The sequence below is a fragment of the Ruditapes philippinarum genome, unplaced genomic scaffold, assembly GCF_026571515.1.
Source record: "Ruditapes philippinarum isolate M1 unplaced genomic scaffold, ASM2657151v2 ctg863_1_1_1_1, whole genome shotgun sequence".
NCBI classification, from domain to species: Eukaryota; Metazoa; Mollusca; class Bivalvia; order Venerida; family Veneridae; genus Ruditapes; species Ruditapes philippinarum.
Genome location: NW_026861574.1, coordinates 50,670 through 76,755, shown reverse-complemented (window position 1 = coordinate 76,755; position 26,086 = coordinate 50,670). Strand labels below are relative to the sequence as shown.

Sequence of the window (26,086 nt, the reverse complement as noted above, 5' to 3'; positions counted from 1 at the left end):
TTCAGACTAAATGTTAATGCAACAATGAAAATACGTGGTCATGGGTCTTGCATGATGTATTTTAGAGATAGAGATTTTAGTACCCCCTTTTTTTCACTTGACAATTACTAGAATTTTAAAAGGAATAAGTCTTTGTTGGGTTGTCTCTATTTTATGTACATTTAGATTACCGTACATTAGAAGCTGGTTGCATAATAACAATATTATTTTGAACTTGAATGTGGGAAACATTTTCAGTTTTGAGTAACCACAATGTTTTTTTCTTTTTCTTTTTATTAAAAGATATTACATATTGTAAAGCTGTAGCTTGAGCCCTAAGGTTAATTTTATATTAATATTTGAGCCGCGTCATGACAAAACCAACATAATGGGTTTGCGATCAGCATGGATCCGCGCAGTCTGATCAGGATCCATGCTGTTCGCTATCAGTTTCTCTACTTGTAATAGAGTTGGTAAGCGAACAGCATGGATCCTGATCAGACTGCGCGGATGCGCAGGCTGGTCTGGACCCATGCTGGTCGCAAACCCATTATGTTGGTTTTGACATGACGCCACTCATTTATTCTTGGGAAACAAACTTTGCATTCACACCAATGAAATATCATGCTGTAGAATTCATAGAATTCATCTTTCAAATATCATGTCATTTTAATGCCTGCTAAATTTTAGTTATATATTATATGAATAACAATATATTTCCACCATTAAAGCCTCAACTCTTTATTTATTAAAACTGAAAAATAAATTTAGATTTAAAAAAAAGATTATGAATAGATACTTTTAAATGCATTTTAAAATATTAATTTTGCATATGCAGTCATAAATGGTAAAATCTGTTTATTTGTGGTCAGGTTACTTTGAAATGTATACCATATCTCTTTAAACAATTTCCACTCTACATTATAAAAAAAAAACATTTATCGACTATGTGCGACTAATTAAACTCTGGTGATTTTGTTGTTGCAAAATAATCCTGTGTGCTACAAAAGAAGGTATGTGATATACTCTCAAGCTTTTGACTAACATTTTTACCTAGCGTAAACTGGTTTTCTACTGGTGTCTGGTCAAAGCCCTATCCTTAACAAAATATCTTCCCCCCCCATTTTGCAGTGGTATATATTTAAAATTCACACTCAAAGTTACAAAATAAAAACCACACAAATGGTTTAAATGGGTGCACATGTTATTTGTTTTCATTTTACTTTAAAAGATATAATTGGACCTCCATGTATGTATGGATATAGTTGATGAAAAAATCTGGAAAAGGGGTAATCCCCGACTACCTGCCACTAGCTGCTCACTTTTTAGCTCACCTGAGCATGCTCAGGGTGAGCTTTTAGGATCGATGATTGTCCGTCGTCCGTCATCCGTTCACATTAAGTTGTTAACACTAGCGGTCGCATTTTTGCCTCAATCATCATCAAACTTGGTCAGGATGCTTGTCTAGGTGATAGCTCGGATGAGTTCGAACATGGGTCATCTCGGATGAAAAAGAAGGTCACCGGAGCTAAAAATAGAAAAACCTTGTTAACACTCTAGCGGTCACATTTTTGCATCAATCATCATCAAACTTGGTCAGGATGTTTGTCTAGGTGATTGCTCGGATGAGTTCAAACATGGGTCATCTCGGATGAAAAAGTAGGTCACAAGAGCTAAAAATAGAAAAACCTTGTTAACACTCTAGCAGTCACATTTTTGCATCAATCATCATCAAACTTGGTCAGGATGCTTGTCTAGGTGATAGCTCAGATGAGTTTGAACATGGGTCATCTCGGATGAAAAACTAGGTCACCAGAGCTAAAAATAGAAAAACCTTATTAACACTTTTGCGGTCACATTTTTGCCTCAATCATCATCAAACTTGGTCAGAATGCTTATCTAGTTGATAGCTCGGATGAGTTCGAACATGGGTCATCTCAGATGAAAAACTAGGTCACAGGAGCTAAAAATAGAAAAACCATGTTAACACTCTAGCGGTCACATTTTTGTTTCAATCATCATCAAACTTGGTCAGGATGCTTGTCTAGGTGATAGCTCAGATGAGTTTGAACATGGGTCATCTCGGATGAAAAACTAGGTCACCAGAGCTAAAAATAGAAAAACCTTGTTAACACTCCAGCGGTCACATTTTTGCCTCAATCATCATCAAACTTTGTCAGGATGCTTATCTAGTTGATAGCTCGGATGAGTTCGAATATGGGTCATCTCGGATGAAAAGCTAGGTCACAAGAGCTCGGATGAGTTCGAATATGGGTCATCTCTGATGAAAAACTAGGTCACAAGAGCTAAAAATAGAAAAACCTTGTTAACACTCTAGAGGTCACAATTTTGCCTCAATCATCATCAAACTTGGTCAGGATGTTTGTCTAGGTCATCATCAAACTTGGTCAGGATGTTTGTCTAGGTGATAGCTTGGATGAGTTCGATTATGGCTCATCTCGGATGAAAAAGTAGGTCACCGGAGCTAAAAATAGAAAAACCTTGTTAACACTCTAGCGGTCACATTTTTGCATCAATCATCATCAAACTTGGTCAGGATGCTTGTCTAGGTGATAGCTCGGATGAGTTCCGAACATGGGTCATCTCGGATGAAAAAACTAGGTCAACAGAGCTAAAAATAGAAAAATCTTGTTAACCACCTCCAGCGGTCACATTTTTGCCTCAATCATCATCAAAAACTTGGTCAGGATGCTTATCTAGTTGATAGCTCGGATGAGTTCTAACATGGGTCATCTCAGATGAAAAACTAGCTGTCACAAAGAAGCTAAAAAATAGAAAAAACCATGTTTAACACTCCAGCGGTCACATTTTTGTTTTCAATCATCATCAAAAAAAAAAAAAAAAAAAAAAACTTGGTCAGGATGCTTGTCTAGGTGATAGCTCGGATGAGTTGGAACATGGGTCATCTCGGATGAAAAAGTAGGTCACCGGCGCTAAAAAATAGAAAAACCTTGTTTAACACTCTAGCAGTCACATTTTTGCATCAATCATCATCAAACTTTGGTCAGGATGCTTGTCTAGGTGATAGCTTTGGATGAGGTTTCGAAAAACCATGGGTCATCACTGGATTGAAAAAACTAGGGTCCCCCCGGGTAGCTTAAAAAAAAGAGAAAAGAACCTTATAAACCCACTTTTGCGGGTCACCATTTTTGACTGAATCATCTCAAACTTGGTTCAGGATTGCTTTTGTCTAGGTTTGATAGCTTGGGATTGGAGTTTGAACAGGGTCATCCGGATTGAAAAAAAAGTATGGTCCCACCGGCCTTACAAAAAATAAGAAAAACCCTTTTGTTAACACTCAGCCCGGTCACCTTTTTTGCATCAATTTCATCATCAAAAACTTGGTCCAAAGATGCTTGTCTAAGGAGATAGCTTGGATGAGGTTCACCGAAAAACCATGGGGTCATCCTGGATGAAAAAACTAAGGTTCCCACCGGCGCTAAAAAAAAAAAAAAACCTTTGTTAACACTTTCTTAGCAGAGTCCACATTTTTTGCCCCCTCCCCAATCATCAAATTTTTCAAAAAAACTTTTGGTCAGGGATGCTTAGTCAGCGGTTGATAGCTTGGATGAGTTGAAAAACATGGGTTCATCTCAGATGAAAACTAGGGTCCCACCAGACAAAAAATAAAAAAATCCTTGTTAACCCACCTTCTAGCGGTCACCATTTTTTGACACAAAAGTGTCATCAAAAACTTGATCAAGGATGCTTGTCTAGGGGTACTTTGCTCGGGATGAGTTCGAACATGGGTTTCATCCTCGGATTGAAAAACTAGGGTCAACAGGAGCTAAAAATAGAAAAAAACCTTTTGTTAACACTCTAGTTGCTTACTGTTTTGATCCAAGTATCCGGAAATGGTCTGAAAGTTTGTTTTGATGATTTCTAGGTCAAGTTTGAATATGGGTCACCTGGGTAAAAATCTAGGTCACACTGCTCAAATATGGATAATCCTTTATAACACTGTAGTGGTCACATTTTTGACTCACCTGTCATGAGACTTGGTCAGAATGCTTGTCTAGGTAATTGTTTGGATGAGTTTGATGGGTCAGGTGAGCAATCTAGGGCCATCATGGCCCTCTTGTTTTGGTTCTATTATGTGAGGAAGAGCAGATGTTTGAGGCAAATCTGTCAGTTTTTGTTGATACCAATAATGATAAAGTTGATGATTTACAAAGATTTTGTAAATATTTCACAAACAAATATATGAAATTCGTTGAGTCTGAAAAAAGTTGCTACATTTATAATTATTAACATGTGAATTAAGTTTTATTTTTTATTTTGGATGAAATTTTAAGCTGTGATGTAATTAACAGGGAAATTTATTTAATTAGCAATAAGAATATTTTGTTGTAAATTGCAAAACCTTTTCATGGTCTCAAATAAAAGCGTACAGGCATGCATTTTAAGATCTTTTCATTACTTATGGATTTATGTTGACAGCAATATTGTTGTCATTATAATTGATATTATCAATGCGCCATTTCAATTTTAACTGTTTTGAAATTATTCCTTTATTTATGATACAAGGGGAAGGTTTTTTGTTTTGTATGGGGCAAAGGTTTTTTGTTTCTGAAGTCTTTCTTGCTTACAGCTTAAATAGGGAGCAAAAATAATTGTAGAAATTAATTTTGAGCATAACTACATGTGTATCCTAGAATGACATTACATCTATTTGCCCACAGAATAATTTCTGACAATGAGCATTTGATTTGCTGGTTTGAATCCTAGGTGCTGCACATTTTTTTTCTGTGATGGTTTGCTTAGTTTAAAGATATGTGATATGTTTATATATATGTGTATAATATGATACAGTACAGTATTGCTTTATTTAGTCAAGGTAACATACATGTATGTGTTTTTATTAACTACAGACAGTGTACATGTAATATCAGTATTTAACACAATGGATTGTGTACAGGACAGTTTGCTAAATGAAGAATTTTAAAACTGTCCCTAGACCCTTAAAGCTAAGCTATTAACAAAAAAGAAAAAAACACAACAAAAACAACACCAGAACTCTGTGATTCAGGCTACAGAATAAAAACTCCAGAATGTGCCAGTTTATGACATATTGGCTCATGATCCCCCAATTCCACCCCACCGCCACAGCCTCACCTCCTATCAACTAGCAAAGGCTAAAAAATAAAGTAAGTTGTCAAAGTGGTAGAGAGGTTAAAGTTAAAAAGAAAAATTCGCTAATGTTTAAAGCCTTTAATTATTATTTTGTTCTTAAATATCTACTGTGCAGTGTGGCCGACTGGTTAATGTGTCAGACTAGTAATCTAAGTATTGCTGGTCATGTGAGTTCAAACCCTGTCAGAGGCAAACTGTCTCTTACTTGAGCAAGTATCTTTATACATTGCTTATTACTTACTATCTAAGCTAAATTCTGTATAAACTTATATCTGCTGTCTAAGCATTTCTGAGCTCCAGCAGGTGAGCTGGTCAGATAAGGTGAAATAAACTAGTGTTATACCAGCTGCTAGTTTTAGTTTTCAATTTCCTCTCCCTGTCTCCCATAATTCTTTTTTACATTGGTATTGTAATTGTACACATATATACACATATATTATTATTATTTTCTGTGTATATTATTAAATATTGTTAGTACTTGGATAAACTAGCTACCTAATATTTGCTGCAGTCTTAAGTGTGTGTGTCTGGCATTGAGGCACAAAATACTGAACTTCTGCATTGTCTCTCAATCCATCCATCCATCCATTCATCATTCTGTCTATTTTGCTGTCTGTTTGGATATCCCTGCATTGATTGGTTGGTGTGTTTGGTTTTTCTTTTAAGTCTGTCCGCATGAGGACAGCTTTCACATGAGCCCAAAATCATCATCATTCAATAAACATTGCCTTCACATTCCTCTTGACAAGATCTTTGACTTATTTAATTGATCATATTTAATTATGACCCCTAATTATGACCCCTAAATAACCTTGACCTTTAATGTCAAATTTACAAAATTTGGGGAATAACATCATAATTTTGTTATTTGTGATCAGGACTTCAACAAGGAACGTTAGAGGTTGGACAAGAGACATAAGGGTTTTTACTAATACATCTTGTTCTGAATGTGAAGATGTTTTTCTTTTCTTTAAGTTCATTTGGTTATTTAACGGAATTATTAACCTATGAGTTTTGTATTTGGAGCTTATATGACAAAGAACTAATAGTGATGGTTTTAACTTAAAAATTTGGTTAACTTTGGTTTTGGTGAAGAATCCATTATCATATTCTATCTAATATAGTGATAGATGATAATTGATAATTGTAGAATGTAATCATATATGAAGTAATTATCATTTAAGATGGCTTTATACAGCTTACTTAGGCTATATGCAATAATATTGATAATATATAAATATAATATTGTATTTAAAAACTTTTATTGCATAATCATGTATTTTAAGCAGTGTACATTACAATTTATATTTATTTAGATTACTCATGTACTTTTATGTATTTTGAAATTATGTAACTTTCAATATCAGCGCTAAATATTAATCAAACTTTTAATAATACTACAATAATAAACATTACGATGTAAAAGAATTGTTACATGTAGTCCAGAAAGAGTAATTTGAAACTATTACAAGAAACTTTGTCTTAGTAAATGAACTTTATCAATATTTTATCAAAGATGATATCAGTTTTGTTTTAATTCCAGTTATTGTGCATTAAATAAAGAAAGGAATTCATTTAGTAATTGTACTCGCTAACATTTGTTCCTTTTGTTGCAATACATCAAAATTTCTACAACATCTTTTCAATCTTCTTGCCAGATTCTAGTGAATTTTAATTTTTCAAGGCTTTACGGTACCTTGGTCTATGTCTTGTTTATTCTATGTAGAGTTGTGCTCCTTTAGTACAATTTAACAAATACAATATGAAACTTGAATAAATGACTTGTATTAATGCACTGAATTTGGAGCAGTACATTGTTAGTTACTGGTATTACTATATCAAAATGTTACATTGATATTAAGCAAGCAACTAACAGTGTAGAGTATATTGAGACTTGTGCCAATGTATGGGGCTGGCCTGTTTATTTGCTGCTTGGTTGCATTGTAGACAAGTCATTTTTCAAGGATAATAATTAACCCTTAACCTGCTGAATTGTGTAATGGTTTTCCCCTGCTTTTAAATTGGAACAGTCCATTTGAAATTTTAAGGGATTATTAGAATTGAACTGCCAACAGTATAGAGCCTGGTTAGACTGTGCATAGGTACAAGGCTGGCCTGGCTCTATATATACTGATGACAAAGGTTTATCACTTTAGGCACCAGCAATTAAATTTTTCAGTGCATTGTGTTATAGTGTTAAGATACTTTGTTTTAAGTAGAGTTAAGTAGAATTTTAACATGTTTTCTTTCTTATTTTGTTTGCTGTTTGTAGTAGGTGAGTGTATATATTTAGAATATCCTTTACATAAATGTCTAGTCACCCGTCTGCTGTATAAGGTTGGTCAGTTTTGTATCAGTATTGATGTATGGTAGACCACATTTACATTAACTGTATTATTGTATGGTAGACCACATTCACATTAACTTCTCAGGTCTTTGATATTCTGATTGTTTAAAATATTAACAAAAGTCATACAGTCATATGTCTTAAGTGCTGATAAATTATCCGTAATTATACACTGATTTTTTGAGAAAATATTTGATATCAAAGAAAAAAGTGTTTGATATATGTTAGTTATCACATGACATGATTTAAGTCAAAAGAATACTTCAGTGTTAATAGCCAGCTTTGAAAATGGCAGATTTGTGTTCATTATTTTAAAAGTGCATCACACTTTAACTTTAATGCATAATTTTGTTAAAATATAAGAAAAGTAACTCAGTTCTTGCTCACAGCTTGCAATGCTTGAATATTAGGTAATTGTTAAGTAAGAAATAGCTTAAAAGATCCTATTTTAAAAAGAAATAGCCTTGAAGATCTTATTAAGATATATTTTATAAATTATTATGATATATTTCATAAATTATGATTGACTTACAGCACAAACACATCACCATCATTGATGCTAAACTTAAAACTTAATATAATGTAAAATTTTTTAATGAGCTTATCCATCTTTCTAGCTACACAAGATGATTCATCATTTTTAGGAAAAAATTTCAAAATTTGTACTAACTGAATAGCAATCAGTGCAGACCATGATCATATGACACAGATTTGCCAGCTGGTCAGAGTTTGCACCGGTTGCATGAGTAGAATCATTTGCTACTAGCTGACTTAAAGTTTATGTGGACTACCAGCATAAAGACTGCTTTTCACCATTTTCAGTTGCTTTTACTTCAAACTTGTTTTTTAGTTGGTTTTATAATGTTAAAAGAGTTGTTAGAGTGATATAGAGGACAACCTCTGGTCTCGGGGTCAAGCTATGAATTTACCTTGAGTGTAATAATGTCCCAAATTATTATGCCCACCAAATATAGCATTTTTGTAATATTTTATATTTATACTTATATGTTGTTCATACCATTTATGGACTATTTTTAGGCCACCGCAGCATCTGCGATGCGATGGCATATAGCGATTCACCTGTGCGTGCGTGCGTGCGTGTGTGTGTTGGTGTGTGTGTGTGTGCGCGCGCGCGCGCGCGCGTGTGTGTGTGTGTGTGTGTGTGTGTGTTCTATAGATTATATAGTAAACTTACAAAATCTTCTTGTGAAAAACCACTAGTCTAATTTCAATCAAACTTGGCATCATTTATCCTTAAGTGAAGGGCTTCCAAAGTTGTTCAAAGAATTTTATTCCATGCAGAAATCTGGTTGTCTTAGCAACCAAAAGGAATTATAAGAATAAATTTAAAAAATCTTCTTGTAAAGACCCAAAAGGCCTAGAGCTTAGATATTTTGCATAAGGCATTGTCTGGTAGACCTCTACCAAGATTGTTCAAATTATAGCCCTGGGGTCAAAATCGGCCCGCCCTTGGGGTCATTGATTTTCACTATATGTACATATAGCAAAACCTTAAAATACCTTCTTGTAAAGACCCAAAAGGCCTAGAGCTTAGATATTTTTCATAAGGCATTGTCTGGTAGACCCTTACCAAAATTGTTTCAAATTATAGACCTGGGGTCAAAATCGGCCCCGCCCCGGGGGTCATTGATTTTCACTATATGTACATATAGCAAAAACTTAAAATACCTTCTTGTAAAGACCCAAAAGGCCTAGAGCTTAGATATTTTGCATAAGGCATTGTCTGGTAGACCTCTACCCAGATTATTCAAATTATAGCCCTGGGATCAGAATCGGCCCCGCCCCGGGGGTCATTGGTTTTCCTTATATGTATATAGTAAAAACTTATACATGTTAGTAAAAACTTTAAAAAAAAAATCCTCTAGTAATTGACAAATGCTAGAGGTTAGATATTTTGCATGAAACATTATGTAGTGAACTTCTAGCAAGATTGTTTAAATTATAGCCCTGGGGTCAAAATTGCCTTTGCCCCAGGGGTCATTGATTTTCAATATATATATAGTAAAAAAATTCAAAAAATCTTATTGTAGGAAGGCTTAGTGTTGTATTAATGCGGTGGCATAGCATTTTTCTCAAATGCAATCTTGTTAATTCTGGCTTTTTATTATGTCAACCAAAACAAGTTTTCAACCAAAAGTGTATATGGGAAAATTCCTCACAGTGGCTGCTGAATAATGAAGGGGAGATCACTGCGTGGAGATTGGTATATAGCTTCAATCTTGAACAATTTTGTTATAAACTTGTGTCAGATTTATGTTTTATTTCGAATGAAAGGTTTACTTTTAATGTATTCATATACCTTATATAAATACATAAGGGTGTATTTGGACGGGGCATTATAAACTATCTCCCATATATTGTAAATCTTATCATGTGGTTGGAAGTGAAGTGGTCAAATGTTGACTCGACATCGATGACTAGGTTACTTGGCATATCTGTGGATCCTGGCAATTATTGTGAGTCTGAGCCCTAAATATTACCGTGGTTGCAGTCTTTAATATTTTTATGCCACCGCAGCATCTGCGATGCGGTGGCATATAGCGATTCACCTGTGTGTGTGTTTGTTTGTGTGTGTGTGTGTTATATAGATTATATAGTGAACTTAAAAAATCTTCTTGTGAAAAACCACTTTGTCCAATTTCAACCAAACTTGGCAGGATTTGATCCTTGGGTGAAGGCTTCCAAAGTTGTTCAAAGAATTTGATTCCATGCAGAAATCTGGTTGCCATGGCAACCAAAGGAATTATATAAATAAATTTAAAAAATCTTCTTGTAAAGACCCAAAAAGGCATAGAGCTTAGATATTTGCATAAGGCATTGTCTGGTAGACCTCTACCAAGTATTGTTTCAAATTATAAACCCTGGGGTCAAAATCGGCCCCGCCCCCGGGGGTTCATTTGATTTTCACTATATGTACATATAGTAAAAAACTTAAAATAACTTCTTGTAAAGACCCAAAAGGCCTAGAGCTTAGATATTTTGGCATAAGGCATTGTCTGGTAGACCTCTACCAAGATTATTCAAATTTATAACCCTGGGGGCAAAATCAGCCCCGCCCCGGGGGTCATTGATTTTCACTATATGTACATATAGTAAAAACTTAAAATAACTTCTTGTAAAGACCCCAAAAGGCCTAGAGCTTAGATATTTTGCATAAGGCATTGTCTGATAGACCCTTACCCAAGATTGTTCAAATTATAGCCCTGGGGTCAAAATCGGCCCCGCCCGGGGGTCATTGATTTTCACTATATGTACATATAGTAAAAACTTAAAATACCTTCTTGTAAAGACCCAAAAGGCCTAGAGCTTAGATATTTTGCATAAGGCATTGTCTTGTAGACCTCTACTCAGATTGTTCAAATTAATAGCCCTGGGGTCAAAATCGGCCCTGCCCCGGGGGTCATTGGTTTTCCTTACATGTATATAGTAAATACTTTATAGTAAAAAAATTTCTTCTAGCAAATGCTAGAGGTTAGATATTTTGCACGAAACATTGTGAAGTGAACTTCTAGCAAGATTGTTCAATTATAGCCCTGGGGTCAAAATTGGCCACTGCCCCGGGGTCATTGATTTTCAATATATACATATAGTAAAAAAAAAAAAATCTTATTGTCTGAAGGTACAAGGCTTAGAGCTTGAATATTTGTTAAATGATATCATCTATAGGTACTCTTACCAAAGTTGTTCAAATTTTGCCTCTTGTGTCAAAATTAGCCCCGCCCCAATGGGCCATAGGTTTTCTTATATGTATTATAGTAAAAACTTTAAAAAAATCATCTTCTAATTTTACAAAGGCTAGAGTTAAGATATTTTGCATGAAACATTATGTGGTGAACCTCTAGCAAGATTGTACACATTATAGCCCTTAGGTCAAAATTGGCCCCACCCCCAGGAGTCATTGATTTTTTAACTATGTACATATAGTAAAAAAAAAAAGAAATATTTTTGTCTGAAGGTACAAGGCATAGAGCTTTGATGTTTTCTCTATAATATATTCTATGGGTTCTCTACTAAAGTTGTTTTAATTATGCCCCTAGTGTTAAAAAATTAGCCCTGCCCAGGGGCAGTGATTCTCATTATGTTCACATAGTAAAAACAGAAAATAAAACAAATCTTTTCTGAATAGGAGAAAAAGCTACAGCTTAGATATTTGACTTGAAATGTTGTTTGGTGGACCTGTATCAAGATTGTTTTGAATTAAACCCTTGGGTCCAAAATTTTGCCTTGCCCAAGGGGACAGTGACCTACTTTCTTGTCCTTTGATGTACAGCAATGAAATTTTGACCATGTGCACAGTTTTAGTTGTAAAATTGAACTTTGATATCAGGTGAACTAGATTTTGATGATGTGACCTACTTTCTTGTCCTTTGATGTACAGCTATGAAATTAGAACCATGTGTAAAGATTAAGATGTTAAGTGAACTTTGATTTCAGCTGACCTAGATTTTGACAAAGTGTCTTACTATGTTGTCCTTTGATGTAGTCATGAAATTTAGGCTGTGTGAAATATGACCTTCACCACCAAGTTCACTAGACTCAAGTGCATTGATATATTCCTACTCTGATCTTTTATTGAGTTAACAACAGATTTAACCACTAATCTGATAATAATAATTAGATAGGTCAGGGATCTATGCATTATGACAATCTTCAAAATTGTATAGAAACAAAGAAAATCTATTCCTACACTACTATTTAGTGTTGTATTAATGCGGTGGCATAGCATTTTTCTCAAATGCAATCTTGTTTGAAAACTATTATCTCATTTGAATAATGGTCTATGACAAAAAAGGAGGTATATAACTACAGATCGAGGGCTTGGTGTGAAAGGGTAGTTACTCATATGAAATAAAGGAAGGTCAAGCTGTGGAGATAGGAATTCCACTCCTGTAGAGACTTGAATGAACATGCCATGGGATCTTTTGTGTGAGTTGGACTCACTATCACCATCAAATTGTACAAATTTGTGTATATCTTCAAAGCACAAAAAATAGACTGTGTTTTCTTGAAGTTTTAGCAGAACATTATTTAATTATTTGATTAAGGTAGCTCGCTACTTTCCGACCGAAATATGACAACATCTCAGATCTTGATGATTTTTGGTATGCAAACATATAAATATGTAAGCTTTACTTCTGCAGTATTATTTTATAAATAAACAGCGTTACTATGACGTCAAAGCGCCCTCTATCGGTGGGCGGTGAAATTGCGTCTTTTTAATCAATAAACCGGTCTGTTTTCTTATCAATTTCATCCGATTTCATTCATTTTTAGTTTTAATAATGTTCAGTAAATGTATGTCTTTGTAATGATGTCTTTCTTTAACATTTACTTAATAGTCTGCGATTTGACGTCATTTTTCTCTACGTTCTGACGTCCATATTTGATGCAAATATCGCGCGATATAGCAATAAAGATTGTGTAATAAAAAAAAATTCAACATGGTGAATTTTGCTATAATTTTCCTGGCGTGTAGTGAGATAGTGAAGGAAAATATTTATGCAATAAAAATATAGGGTCAACGCGTAAGTATTTTGCTATTACTGTTTTAAAATAAAATAAAGGGTGAGTGAAACGTAATGATTTTGATGACGTTAATAGATGTTGGAGTTTAAAGAATAATACCAAAACTAACAATTTTCTTACGTCAAACATTACGATAGTAAGTATAAAACAACACACTGGGACTTGATGAAATGTATATTTTTTAAAAATGTTGATTATTTTTGCTCATTGAAACCATGCGCTAGATGAGCACATTTACAATGTTTAATCCGACAATCCCCTTTTAAATACTTTCCTAATTTGCAGGACACAGTCTCATACATCTTTTAATTCTAATTTTATAATGTAATGTTGTTAAAGTGTTACATTATTATATGAATTAACTAGTTTCAGCGCAAAAAATAAGATTCACATATTGCTGTATGAATGAAGTAAGAATATTAGGTCGCTTAGCTTATACCCGTAGAATATTTATTTTACGTTACATTCAGCCACTCATAAAATCACATAAAGGCAGACGAACCTCGATGTCAAAACACAGTAAAAATACAATTAAAATAGATATGCATACAAATGTGCCGAAATAAGTGATAAATAAAATTCAGAAATAATATTCAAATATGTTAAAGGGACTCCACTGAGGTTTTTTGACATGATGGAACTGAAAATATTTTTTCCAGATAAATGTACCATTTGATGAAGGTTTAGACCATTAATCTTTGTGCAAAATTGCAGAGCATTCGCGCACTCCGTTTTTTCCAGAATAATTATTCAAAATGAAAAACGTTTAAACGCTTTTCACCCAAATCGGGCTAACAAAGGCATAAAAATACGTTTTTCAATTTATTTCAAAGTATATTTCTTAACTATCTTCGCATATATGTGACGATTGTTCTCTTCAGCCTAGATTCTTTCATGATATTTAGTGGTTTGATACCTAAATTATCGGTAAGTTAAATTGTAAACAAATATGTTATCCTGTGTTTAAATGTATAGTTTGTTCTTTTATAAATAAGTAGAAAATACATAAAAATTAAATGAATATATTTAACAACTTACTCGTAGCAATTATTTGATATAACGGGCATATTTTTGATATTAGTAAAATATCAGAACAATTCGTACTTAAAATCATTCGAACTCAATGCCATTCGTACCAATATTCGAACCATTATCAATATCTCTTGGATTCTTGATTTCTTCAACTTCAGTAAACGATTATTAAATACAACTACGTTATTGGGTATAAATAGAGCTCAAAGCTGCGGACGATCAGTCTCTGTCCAGCTGCCGAAGTGTCAACACCACATAAATAATTAATTAATATTTTAGTTTAATTACTTGGGTTCTTGCACTATTTACGAAGTATTTCAATTGCATCAATTTAACATTGCGTTAGGTGTAATTGTTATTACTAAAGTATTGAAAACTCGATATCCAAGTGTTTTTTTCTATATATATTAAATAGCCTAAAAAGTGTCACCCCAATTTTATATCAAGTTCAAGGTCCACTTATTACCTTTCAAGCACGTTACTGTTATAACATTGGTTAATTAAACTTGATTCCAAAGTTTGAATAAATTATTTTATAATCATTTGTAACCAATCAACTGGCAAAGTAGCCATAAGAAAAATTATATATAATAGCTAGCCTGTGCACGTTACAAAATTGGCGCCCAACGGGGGACCCTTCTAGCTTAAGATAGGCTTTTCTTACCCTAGACTTATAACGAACATGGCTGAGTATAGAAGTAAATGGTCCGATGAAGACTTTTGTTATATGTACGATGAAATGGAAAATCTTAGGAATGAGAATCGTAGGCTGAAACTCCAGAGAGAGATTGATAGTCTTCAAAGACAAATTTGACCAGACAAGTATTGAGCTGGCTACATCAAGCACCTGCTATTGGTAAAAACAGAGAATACTTTCGAAAGTTTTACACCAAGTAGAAAGACTACCTCAAAGGCCTAGACGTCTTTTGCCTTCATTGCCTGTTCAAAGTGAAAAACATGAGAGGGATGTAAATGACAGAAATGATCACCCAAAGACGGAGGATTGTTGACTTGCTACCCGCTGAAACTCCAAAAAGAACAACAGAAATTGGGAAATATTATCTATCAATCTATTCAGACAAAAGTTTTGATTTCATATGTGTGAAGAGAGACTTGCGAAAAGTCTATTGCTTTGTACCATTAGAAACCTGCTAACTTATGACGGAACTTGGTGCAATGTGTAGGAGAACACACTATAGAAGCACACTTGACAGCGTGTGATGCAAACTTTGAATAAGAATTGTGTAATGAAAATGAGAAAGGTTTTATACAATTATCTGTATTCCTTACGAGGCACATAGAGGGCTCAGGAGTTTTGTGTGAGAACAGTTTCTAGACGAGTCAAAAAGAATCCAACAGGGTTAATGATTTTGCCAGTCATTTAATAGGAATTATAATGAGGGGATGTTTAGATCCCTTGTAAAAACAAAATAGGTGTAAAAGGAATGTGTCAGAAGGCTATCTTTTCGAATAGATAGATTTTCGACACTTCGAAAACGAAATCAGATGAGTTATATAGAGTTTCAGTTATAGTCATATAGGACTATTCGAAAAAGCTTACTGAATCATAATGGCTGAAACCTGTGTAGTCAAGATGTTTCGTCGCTTGCAAATCAAGGAGCGTACCACTCATGGAGCTCCTATAAGACTAGTGTTCGAGTGTGTACACTTTAGCTAAGTGAGCATTCTATTGAGTTATTTATATATACCTCTGAGTGTCCAAGATAATCAGAGATGCGTCTCAGATAAAACAAGCTTATCACAACCATGTTATTATTTTGAATGTATGGCAATGTAAGGCCATCCGTGCTTAGTAGTATTACTATGTAGATGTCTTTCTAGCCCAGGGGCTATAAAGAAGCAGCAGGGAATGATAGAGATATGGTCAGATACAGATTTAAAATACTTGTCAAAAGAGTTTTTGAAAGAACTTAAAACTGTTTGTATCTTCTTTAAAACAAAGTGTTGATAGGGTTTTATCCTTAATAAGTTATATCTGACAGCGTCACAGGAGACAGATTAATAGAAAACTGGCTAAGATATACTATGATATGTTAATTAGTGAATACACCAAATAGTGTATGATCGAAAGGCGTGCTACAACATTTTCCACAAATAGAATTTTCAACATCGTTATATACAATGAAGATATAGACAAATAGAAAACCGAGCTATCTAACATTAATACCCTTCAGTTTTTTTAAGCGATCTGATAGTGGTTATACCAGTAAGAAATCGTACAGGGCCAAAATTATAATGAAGTAACATATACATAAAACTACTAAAACAGAAATACTCAACAACAACTAATCAAAATAACAATGAGCGTAAATGACAAACAAAATATCAACCTTCGTCAGGGACATTTAATGGGCTGGTTTAATATGCTTATGCAAAAGTTGGTAAATGTTTTCAGTAAATTGCTTAGTAGGATATCTCTTTCGAGCTAACTGTTACTCGTTATTCTTCAGAAAACATCTTTTGTGGTCTCGTTAAACTTAATGAGTCCAATGATACAAAATTATCACCTTTTTTCTATATACTATTTTACAAGTTGGTTGAGACCTATTAAAAAGTCCAAGGGACAAACAGAGAATAGACCTGATGGGTTTAAAAAAGACACCTTTATAAGAACCATAGGGTTGTAGTAGCCTGTAAATCGGAAATTGAGAGTTGTTTTAAAGGTCCTTGATATTCATTAAACAGTATGGTGTTTGTATTGATGTTAATTAGAAATACAATGGAATTGAAAGGGCATATTGTTATTTATTTAATTTGTACCGGTAAAATAAGGGTGTTTTGGCATTGATCTATAATATCCCGATATGAAGTCGATAAATCTTCTGCATCTACGACGGTATCAATATAATGTTGTAAGAGACAGGAACCAAAGTAAAGCAGAAAGATTAAAATGTTCAAGTAGAAAAACAAAAAGAAAACAACGTATAAAAATCGAGAATAGGGCATAAGCATTGTTAGAAAGTTCTATTTTTAAGTACTTCACAATGGCGGTGAGGACAAAGACAAGCGAAAGAAAAGGAGGCAGTAATGAAAAAATGGATAACCATGTATTAATGCGACAACTGTGCCCTGTATTGTAAATAACAAGTAATATACGGAGACCTGTTACCTAGAGGGAACTATAATTAAACTGAAATGTAGAAAGAGGGAAGAAAAGGACGAACCTGTATAATTAAGATGTAGTATAGTAAGGTTTCCTTAAATTACATGTAATCTGAAGAGACATTAATGGAAATAATAAAACACGGGCGTAGTAGTCCTGATTTTACAAAGATGACTGAATAAAGTGATTCAATAAGTTAAATAAAGGTGAACAAGTTAAAGAAAATCACAAGATGTTGAGTAGAAGAAAGACTGTGGATCCTTGATCCAGATATTAGGAACTATTAATAATGTCTCGTGATTTTATAAAGATATGATAATTCTTGTGGATATAAGCAAAGGATATTTAATTATAGAGAAACATATGATATAACAACACTATAATATATATTAGGAGATATATTTTATATTTTTTTTGAGATTTTAAAAGAAAGTTTAGTGTAATATCATAAAAATAGTATTCATAGTACATATAATATTCAACTTTCAATCATGCGGGACGCATGATTTTTGAGAGATCGGGGGTAATCCAGTGAAGATTGTTTTACTAATCTTTCAGTCCTTAATGCCGTTCTTTATCAATGTATCTTTTATGTGGTATATAGACTATTCTCTAGGAGTCTATCGGAAACGTTTATTTAACTTGTTCTGTAAACATTAGAGTAAACATCACAATATGTTATCTACTTGTGTTTTAGATTATACGGTATTGTTCACTTTTTATATTAATCATTATATGTGTTCTAAGTAATACATCAATAATATTATGAATATATTATATTATATTCTCTCTATATCTACTCTGATAGGAATATGCTACAGTGATGTGTGATAGTGAGACGGGATATATTTTTGATATTAGTAAATTATCAGAACAATTCGTATTCTAGAAATCATTCGAACTCAATGCCGATTCGTACCAAATATTCGAACCATTTATCAATATCTCTTGGATTTCTTGAGTTTCTATATATATATTATAATTTTAACTAGTCTGTTATTGACAATAATATCGCTTACATCACGGCGATCATTACTTCTGTTGAATAGCCTTAAAGCTCAATAGCTGCGGGAGAGATGATTCAGTTCTCTTAATCTGTCCAGCTGCCGAGAGAGTTGTCACACCTCTAACCTCACATAAATAAGTATATAATTAATATTTTAGTTTAATTACTTAGGCTTCTTGCATTTCTATTTACGAAGTATTTCAATTGCATCAATTCATAAGCACATGCATATACTGCTGTAATTGTTAATTACTGAAAGTATTGAAGATGGTTCTCGCATTATAATCGGACGAAGCTTATAGAGAGTGTAGTTTTCTATTACCTATATATTAATTGCATGGAAAAAGCGGTGAGTGTCTCACCGGGCGTTCCCGGGTCGTTCGTCGGGCCATGCCGTTAACAATCCAAGTTCTATTTTAAATATTTCTAAAGTTCAAGGTCCACTTATTAACCTTTAAAAGCACTGTTAAACTTTGCTGCAGGATTTTATTACTTATATTCATGAATATTTAATTATATACTTTATGTGCGGCCTATAAATTATATTGAAAGCTAAATATTTACTCTCTTATATTGATTTCGATACTTGTAATCCAATCCAACTGGCAAGTATCAACCATAAAGAACAATATATCATTTATTTGAATAGAGCTATCCATGAGATTGTGATTCCAATAATTATTCAGGTATTAATAATGGTTGTTTATATCTCTCGCGCTCTTTGTTTTATTTCATTTTGAGGGTTGCCTCTCAGTAACTACGAGCGTTGTTTTATAGATGATGATTATATAAATGTGTTTTATAAATATGATATATATGAGGCTTCTCAATCATAAACGTAATGTTTCTTAATTGATGGTGATCGGCCCAAACCATTGGTTCTGATACCGCGCTTTCTTGGTATTGTTTTAATTTATTTTGCTTATTTATTGTATGTGATTGGTCACTTTTTAAGGGCTGCTTAAACTAAATAATAATATATATCCTTTAAACGTCTAATTTCTACAGAAAACTAAAAGATGGATAGATCACCAAAAACTTTGTTTTGTGCTATTCTTAGGTAGAGTTTATCAAGTTTGTCCATTTTTATTTTATTGCCCATTTAAAGGGCTTTCTAGAGGGCTAAAAATAAGAAAAATGTTAAACATCTTCTTCTAAAACTCAATTAATTCGATATCACCACAATTTTTGTCTGTGATCATTCTTCAGTAGGTCTTATCATCAAATTTGCTTTATATAATTGAATGGCCCTTTTAACGGGACAGTTTAGCTAAAAATAGAAATACTTTTAACGTCTATTTCTACAGACCTCATTGATGGATGACCATCAAAACTTTGTCTGTAGCATTCTCAGGAGTTTTTTTTATCACGTTGCTTTTATTAATTTATGGCCCTTTTAGGGATCTATAGAGCTAAATAGTAGAAATAGAAAAAACCTTTAGAATCTATTTCTTAAGAATTTTATTGATGGATGATGGCGAACCTCTATTTATATCTCAAGTGCACGTCTACAGATGGGCATTGATCCGCCTGTGTTATAAGAAAAACTCTTATTTAAAAACAAAGCTCGTTCACAAGAAACATCTAAAAACTCTTATAATTATTTTATCTATTTTTTAGTGAATATTTTTGTGGACATTACCTTGAGTATTTTAAGATCTGATGCAATTATCATACACACAATCATAGTAGACTAGTGAGAGTGTTTAAGTAAAATGTCATTGATCTTATATGTGTTGCACGAGAAATGAGCAACTTAATGTGGACAAAGCTAGTAAACAGACTATTTTGGAAAGCACAACAATCATACTGATTAAAGGGAACAACTCATATAATTGGCCATATTCCGGCACTGTTCAGGATCTTTTTTCGAATTTATTTGCTCGGTGTAAACATCGATATAGTTACCATTACTCACTCGGATTCATTACACTGATTCTTAATTTATTACAGTATAACATAGCGGCACTCAAAGTATTATTTATTTCTAAAGAAGTTCCACTAACCATTTTACCTCTGTAGAGAAACCACTCTAGGCAACAAAGGCATTTCTATGTAAAGGTTATAAAAAAACACCTCAAATTACACACATAAAACACGGTGTTTTTATGATGTAAATCAATTAAAGTGGACTTCAAGTTGAGATCATAATCAGGTTTTTAACTTTGAATATTGTTTCTGTTGCCCACGGGTGTAATTGATAAAGTGGTCTTACGCTGAATTTCGGAAAGGCATGGATTCAATGAACACGGATTGCGTATTGTACTTATAGATTATCCTTAAAGAATTGTTTACTGTGTAATGAAATGTTTCAAGGTCCACCTGGGACTCCTGTTCATTCATTTCCAAAAGAGAAGTTTGATTACTGTGAGAAACAACTGGTTTCGTTAAATTCTCTCCGATATAATTGAAATACTGTTGAAAGCGGCGTTAAACCCAAATATTAAAAAATAAGAAGATATAAAACATAAAATGCATAGTTCATTATTTTCATAAGGCTCTAAATAGCACTGCATTTATGTGCACAGTACAAAAAAACGACTTCTCCCACAAACCAAAATTTCACACAAATTGAGAATCAAAATACAATTAATCCGCCTTTCTTCACTTATATTATAATCACTAATGCTGGGCCACATCATGAGTAAATTTATTTAATGCCCATTATAAATTTCCTCCGTGGCTTTCTGATGACATAAAATCAAACAAAGATAATATCAATCTGTCTAGAATTTCGGCTCTTCTATATCGAAAAAATATCGCGGCTATCAGGTCGGCCTAAAATGCGCTAGTTAACCACCACCAACTGACTATGTCAGTTCTAGATTTAAATAATAATTTGTATTAGACATTAATATCTGTAATTATGTGAAATACGTGAGAAATTAAAAGCCATAGCACGAAGCGTGATTCTGCTTTAAATATCTCTCTGAGTCTCACGCTTATGGTGCACTTGGTGTATCTCTTTGACGACTGACATGTAAACAAGATATTAATTAAATAGTAATAAATATCTGGCGTTATTACTCAAATTGAGAGGTGTCTTAAATACGTGTAGAAAAATAATTTTCTGAGAATTAAATGTCTTGTCTCTATGACTATTAATTATTTAGTACTAAGACTATAGAGAGGGTGTTCATGAGATTACTCATTACAGTAATCTACAATCTAGCAATCTTGACTATTCAACATATCCAGATTGTTATTCATTCTAGTTAAATTTTTGAAACATAAATTTGATTCATTTCCTGCCAGAGAATAGTGAACTCTCAGGTGTAATTTTCTCACTTAGTCCTACTGTGAAGGTTCTACAACCGATATATACATTCAAAATTGTTACTATTAATAGTATAAGCATATGGATTATTTATTTATTTGTGTTATCGACATATAGTATCATACTCTATTGTATTAGTTTGATATTTATATAGGTTTCTTGAGTACATAATATTAGCTCGACTCCTGTGTTATAATTACTTTTGCCTGTTGAATATTCACACTCCATCGAGTGTGACGAGATACTCCTATAATCCATATCGTTGCAATCTGAGTTTTTTTCAGCGATTGATACCAACTTTGTGCAGACAGTTATAACCTGATTTGTTGTACTCGTCTTAGTATATAATTGAAGAATAATTCATCGAAACGCGAGTCAGGCATCTTGACAGGATGTTTATTTAAACGGAACATGTCTAAAATTAACTAGTTGTCTTGTTGATAATGGTATTTTCACACATCTGTCTTATATTCCTGATCCATGCTAGATATTCAAACAACAAACAGAAATTAGTACGTGTAAATATGTTATCTCACTGAGGAAAAATATTTTAGACGTCACAAAATTATTACGTTTTACTCACTCCTTAATTTTATATTCAAATAGTAATATCTTACGCGTTGACTCTATATTTTTTTAATTGCAGTAGAATAATTTTTCTTTTATGACTACAAGCTTACTCATAAGTTCTCAAAAACAAATTAATAGTCACAATATGTGTCATATCTCGAGTATGTTATGATTTTTTATTATTTCACACTAGATTACTTTAATATGACAGATCAGATACAAGTTCTAATCGCGACGATAGATTATAGGTACCAATCCCAAAGTTTACATGTAGATATAGTATATAAGTGTGAGAATAAAACGTAAGAATAGTCAGAAGTTATTTATATTCTAAATCTTGCTCTATAGATCGAAAGGACACATCGTTACTTAATAAGGAGAGTGAGAAGACTGAGACTTGAGAACATGAGTGTGATGAAAATATCACACATATGTTATAAGTCATATTATTTCGAGGGTTTGAACATGTAATATATGAGATCTAGAACCTTGAGGATTTATTTCATATAAAAATCGTTCCATATTAATGGAACGGCCCAGTCTCCTATTCCATGAGTGTAGAAGGGATGCTTGAAAGTCATAGGTTTAATACGCTGTTTTATTTATTTAAATTTACTATAAAATGCTTGCTCAGTGATTTTAGAGTTTATTAATGAGGACAATATATACTCTAATAGCACATATATGTATAGACAAGTAATTTCTCTCAATTTTCGGAACTAATAATCATTCACCGAGATTCTGATTTTACTATTTTTCATATGTTATACGGAAGTGCTAATAGCTTTAGTCGGCCTACTACCTTGAAACTGCTAACTCTATTGTCTTGCTAATAAGTCATGTAAACTGAGGGATTATTTTTCTGTGGATATATTTTTAAATTATGTGATGAGGTACTATAGAGGACTCCAATTACATATCAAAATGTATAATAGGTGTGATTAATTTCATTCTTTACATTAGATTTTACACTATAAGTGGACACCTTACTGAATATTCTTCTTAACTTGTTCTATGTTATATATATTATATTTTTTATTCCAGCACACTAATCAAACAAGTGAAATATCTTAAGAGCTCTATATTATTTACAACGCATATGATATAACGAGAGATATACAGCTGTATAGGAACCACAATAACGTGGTTAGTCATTTAGAGTTTTAATGAATAAATATTACACACCTATTGCGGCAACACAATGTGTCTCTCTAACACAAATATTTTTAGAGTGAGTAGGTATATTTCCATTTCTGAATAGAAGTGCTTCACTTGAAACATCTTGTCTTCATACATTTTATGTCACTTGTCAAGATCAGATCGATGCATTGCTAGCCAGATATATATTATGACACTGAGCACTGATTATGTCGTTCTTATTTGTATATAACTAATTCTATCTTCACTTGAGTGTGTGAGAGAGCCATCTATCATGTCAATTTGTGTGTGTGGAAACAGCATCATCAGAAGCTTGAATATGAATTTGATTTTTTTGTATTTTTTCCAAATAAGTAAATGTATATAATTGATTATATTATTGTTAGTATTTTGATTTCTGAAAAAGCTACAAATACTGAGTAGACATTGTAAAAGGAATTGTAATATGATTTATTGAAAAAAAGAATAATTAAAAAAATAACTATTTTTGCTACAGTCTGAAACTTCAATGATATATATATCTTTTATAATTTTTATGTTATTTAAGGACTCTAAATTATGTATGTTTCTGATATCACAGGTTACTTTATCCCTTTTTTGTCACTCAATCTGAAAGAGTTTAGAATGTATAAATTTTACATTTCAGTGCAAAGTTTGGCCGGAAGGTTATGTATGTGAACTATCTACATGAATTGAAGGCTCATTTACACTTTGACCAACTTAAAGTCCCTCCACTTGTGCTACAGTGAGTATTAGTCATAAATCTCTGTGACAATGTTTAATTGGTTTTCCAAGTGAGTCATATCAAGTCATATAATAAGTAGATCAACTGTATTTGTGGTTTTAATAAGTGCATGTACTTGCATACCACATAAAATTTTAATCTTACTAGTCAATGTTTAAATAAACTTGGCAAGAAGAACTTGGCAAAATTCTTCCTTTTTGAGATCTATTTTCAATCTTAAAGCCACAAGCCTCAAGATTTATGCTAATTTTCTTGAAAACTATTAAAATGTATTAAAAAGTAAATTATTGTAAAGTGAACAAAAAAAGTAAATTTCTCATTGCAGTAGGCATGTAAAATCTGTAAAAATCACAAAAAAATAGGTCAAAATATGTAAAAATAGCCCTGACTGTGTTGGTCATGCAGTTGAATTATGGTGATAAATACTGTTAACTCATTAAATGCATTGAATTTTCAGTGTTTTATTGTTTTATGTTTAACTGTTCTTAAAATCTTAGTACATTTTTCTCAAGGTTGATTTCCTTGAAAATTTTTGGCTCATCTGAAGGCATGCAGCTTGAAGTATACTATGATTAAAATTAGAAATAAGTCAAGTCAACATTTATTATAAAGTCAAGCCAGTCAGCAAGTTAATAAGTGCGTATATTTTTCTTCCTATAGGTACAATGCTAAGATCCTCTCAACACAGAAACCTACATATCCATATGAGGGTGACGTGCAGCGTAACAACAGTTCACTAAAAACACAACAATTTGGTGTTTCTTTGTCATTGTAAGTTTATGAAATTATTAATTTAAACAATCTCTTTTTTCCCCATTAAATGCAATTTCAAAAATTCAGAGTCTGTTTGGGGGTTAGTTTGTTAACCTTTTACCCCATGAGCATATTGCGAAAAATGGCCGTTTTCATTGAAAAGCCTCCTGTAACAAGTTCAAACTGCTATGAAACTATGAAAAATGCTTCAATACTAATGAAACTTGGCACAAATGTTGACTACACCATAGCCTCTGTAACAGCATGCTCAATGGTAAATTTCCTGTTACCATGGCAACGGGGGACGTCTCAAAATTGCCAAAAATCACTATTTTGCATTGTTTTTTTCCATCAAAACTGATTTCAAAGTGCTGCAACTTCTCAATGGATTGACATAGAGTAAAAGCCTTTTCAGCGTAGGTTACTTGTTACCCTAAAATCAACCTAAGGCCATTTTTAGCCTGTCACATGTCAAAAATTTTCTTGGTGATGAGGGGGACTCCGCCCCCTTCAAACCCCCTAAACAGACGGGGGCACATCCCCCTTCTGGCAACCCCCTGATGTAATATTTGGATGGGGGATGGCGCCGAAAAAGTGGTCACTTCTTTTAACAACATTTCTCAAACGAAAAACAGTGTTTGGGGCCTAAATACGGCATTTTTTCACTGTTTGAGGCGTCAAAAAAGGGGGGGGGGCAAAAAGCCGTCGAAACACGCTTATATAAGGGAAAAGGTTAATTTAAATTTTATCTTATCTTATACATTGTAAAAAGGTTTCCAGGGGCATCAGTGGACGAATGGTTAAGGTCTTGAACTCCAAACCACTTGCCCCTCATGGCTATGGGTTCAAATACTGCCAGGGACTTGGATTCTTTCATGCGAGAAAGCTGACTATCTAGCTTAGGGAACATCGACAGTTCTACCCTGGTGTCTGAAAGGGCACCTTGTGTCGTCCTCCAACAGTAAAGCTGGAAAGTTGCCATATGACCTTTACAGTATCTCTGTGACTCAAAACCTAACCAAAAAATATGAGTAATTCTTAGTTTCATGATTTTATATTATTATTTTCAGAATAAAAGCAAATTATGGTCAGGTTATACCACCAGCTGTTCAACAAACTGTAGAGTTCCTCAGAGTACATGGTATATTAATACTTTCATCTGTAATAGAAAAATTTGATTTATAAGTTACTATTAAAGTATTCATATTCTGATAATCATAATATATATACATCTGTACATACATATGAAGATAAATAACTAGAAATATTGTTCATTGTTGAAATTAAACATATACAACTCATAGAAACGAAATTGTTTAGTATTTAGTATTCTGTACTAAATGGATTACATACTAAAGAATAATGGATCACAGTGTTTTGAAATACAAAAGTTA

At 33.1% G+C, this 26,086-nt stretch overlaps 1 protein-coding gene across 6 annotated transcripts in view; it reads left to right on the top strand.

Moving 5' to 3' along the window:
* The window catches only part of LOC132716208 (rho GTPase-activating protein 8-like), a 49,472-nt gene that overhangs the window by 17,127 nt on the left and 6,259 nt on the right, over positions 1–26,086 (top strand). For all 6 annotated transcript variants that reach the window (XM_060699421.1, XM_060699417.1, XM_060699420.1 and 3 more), the window contains 3 exons: positions 23,841–23,939; positions 24,600–24,710; positions 25,763–25,833. In XM_060699421.1, coding sequence (XP_060555404.1) covers positions 23,841–23,939; positions 24,600–24,710; positions 25,763–25,833 — 281 coding nt within the window. The remainder of the gene's footprint in view (positions 1–23,840; positions 23,940–24,599; positions 24,711–25,762; positions 25,834–26,086) is intronic.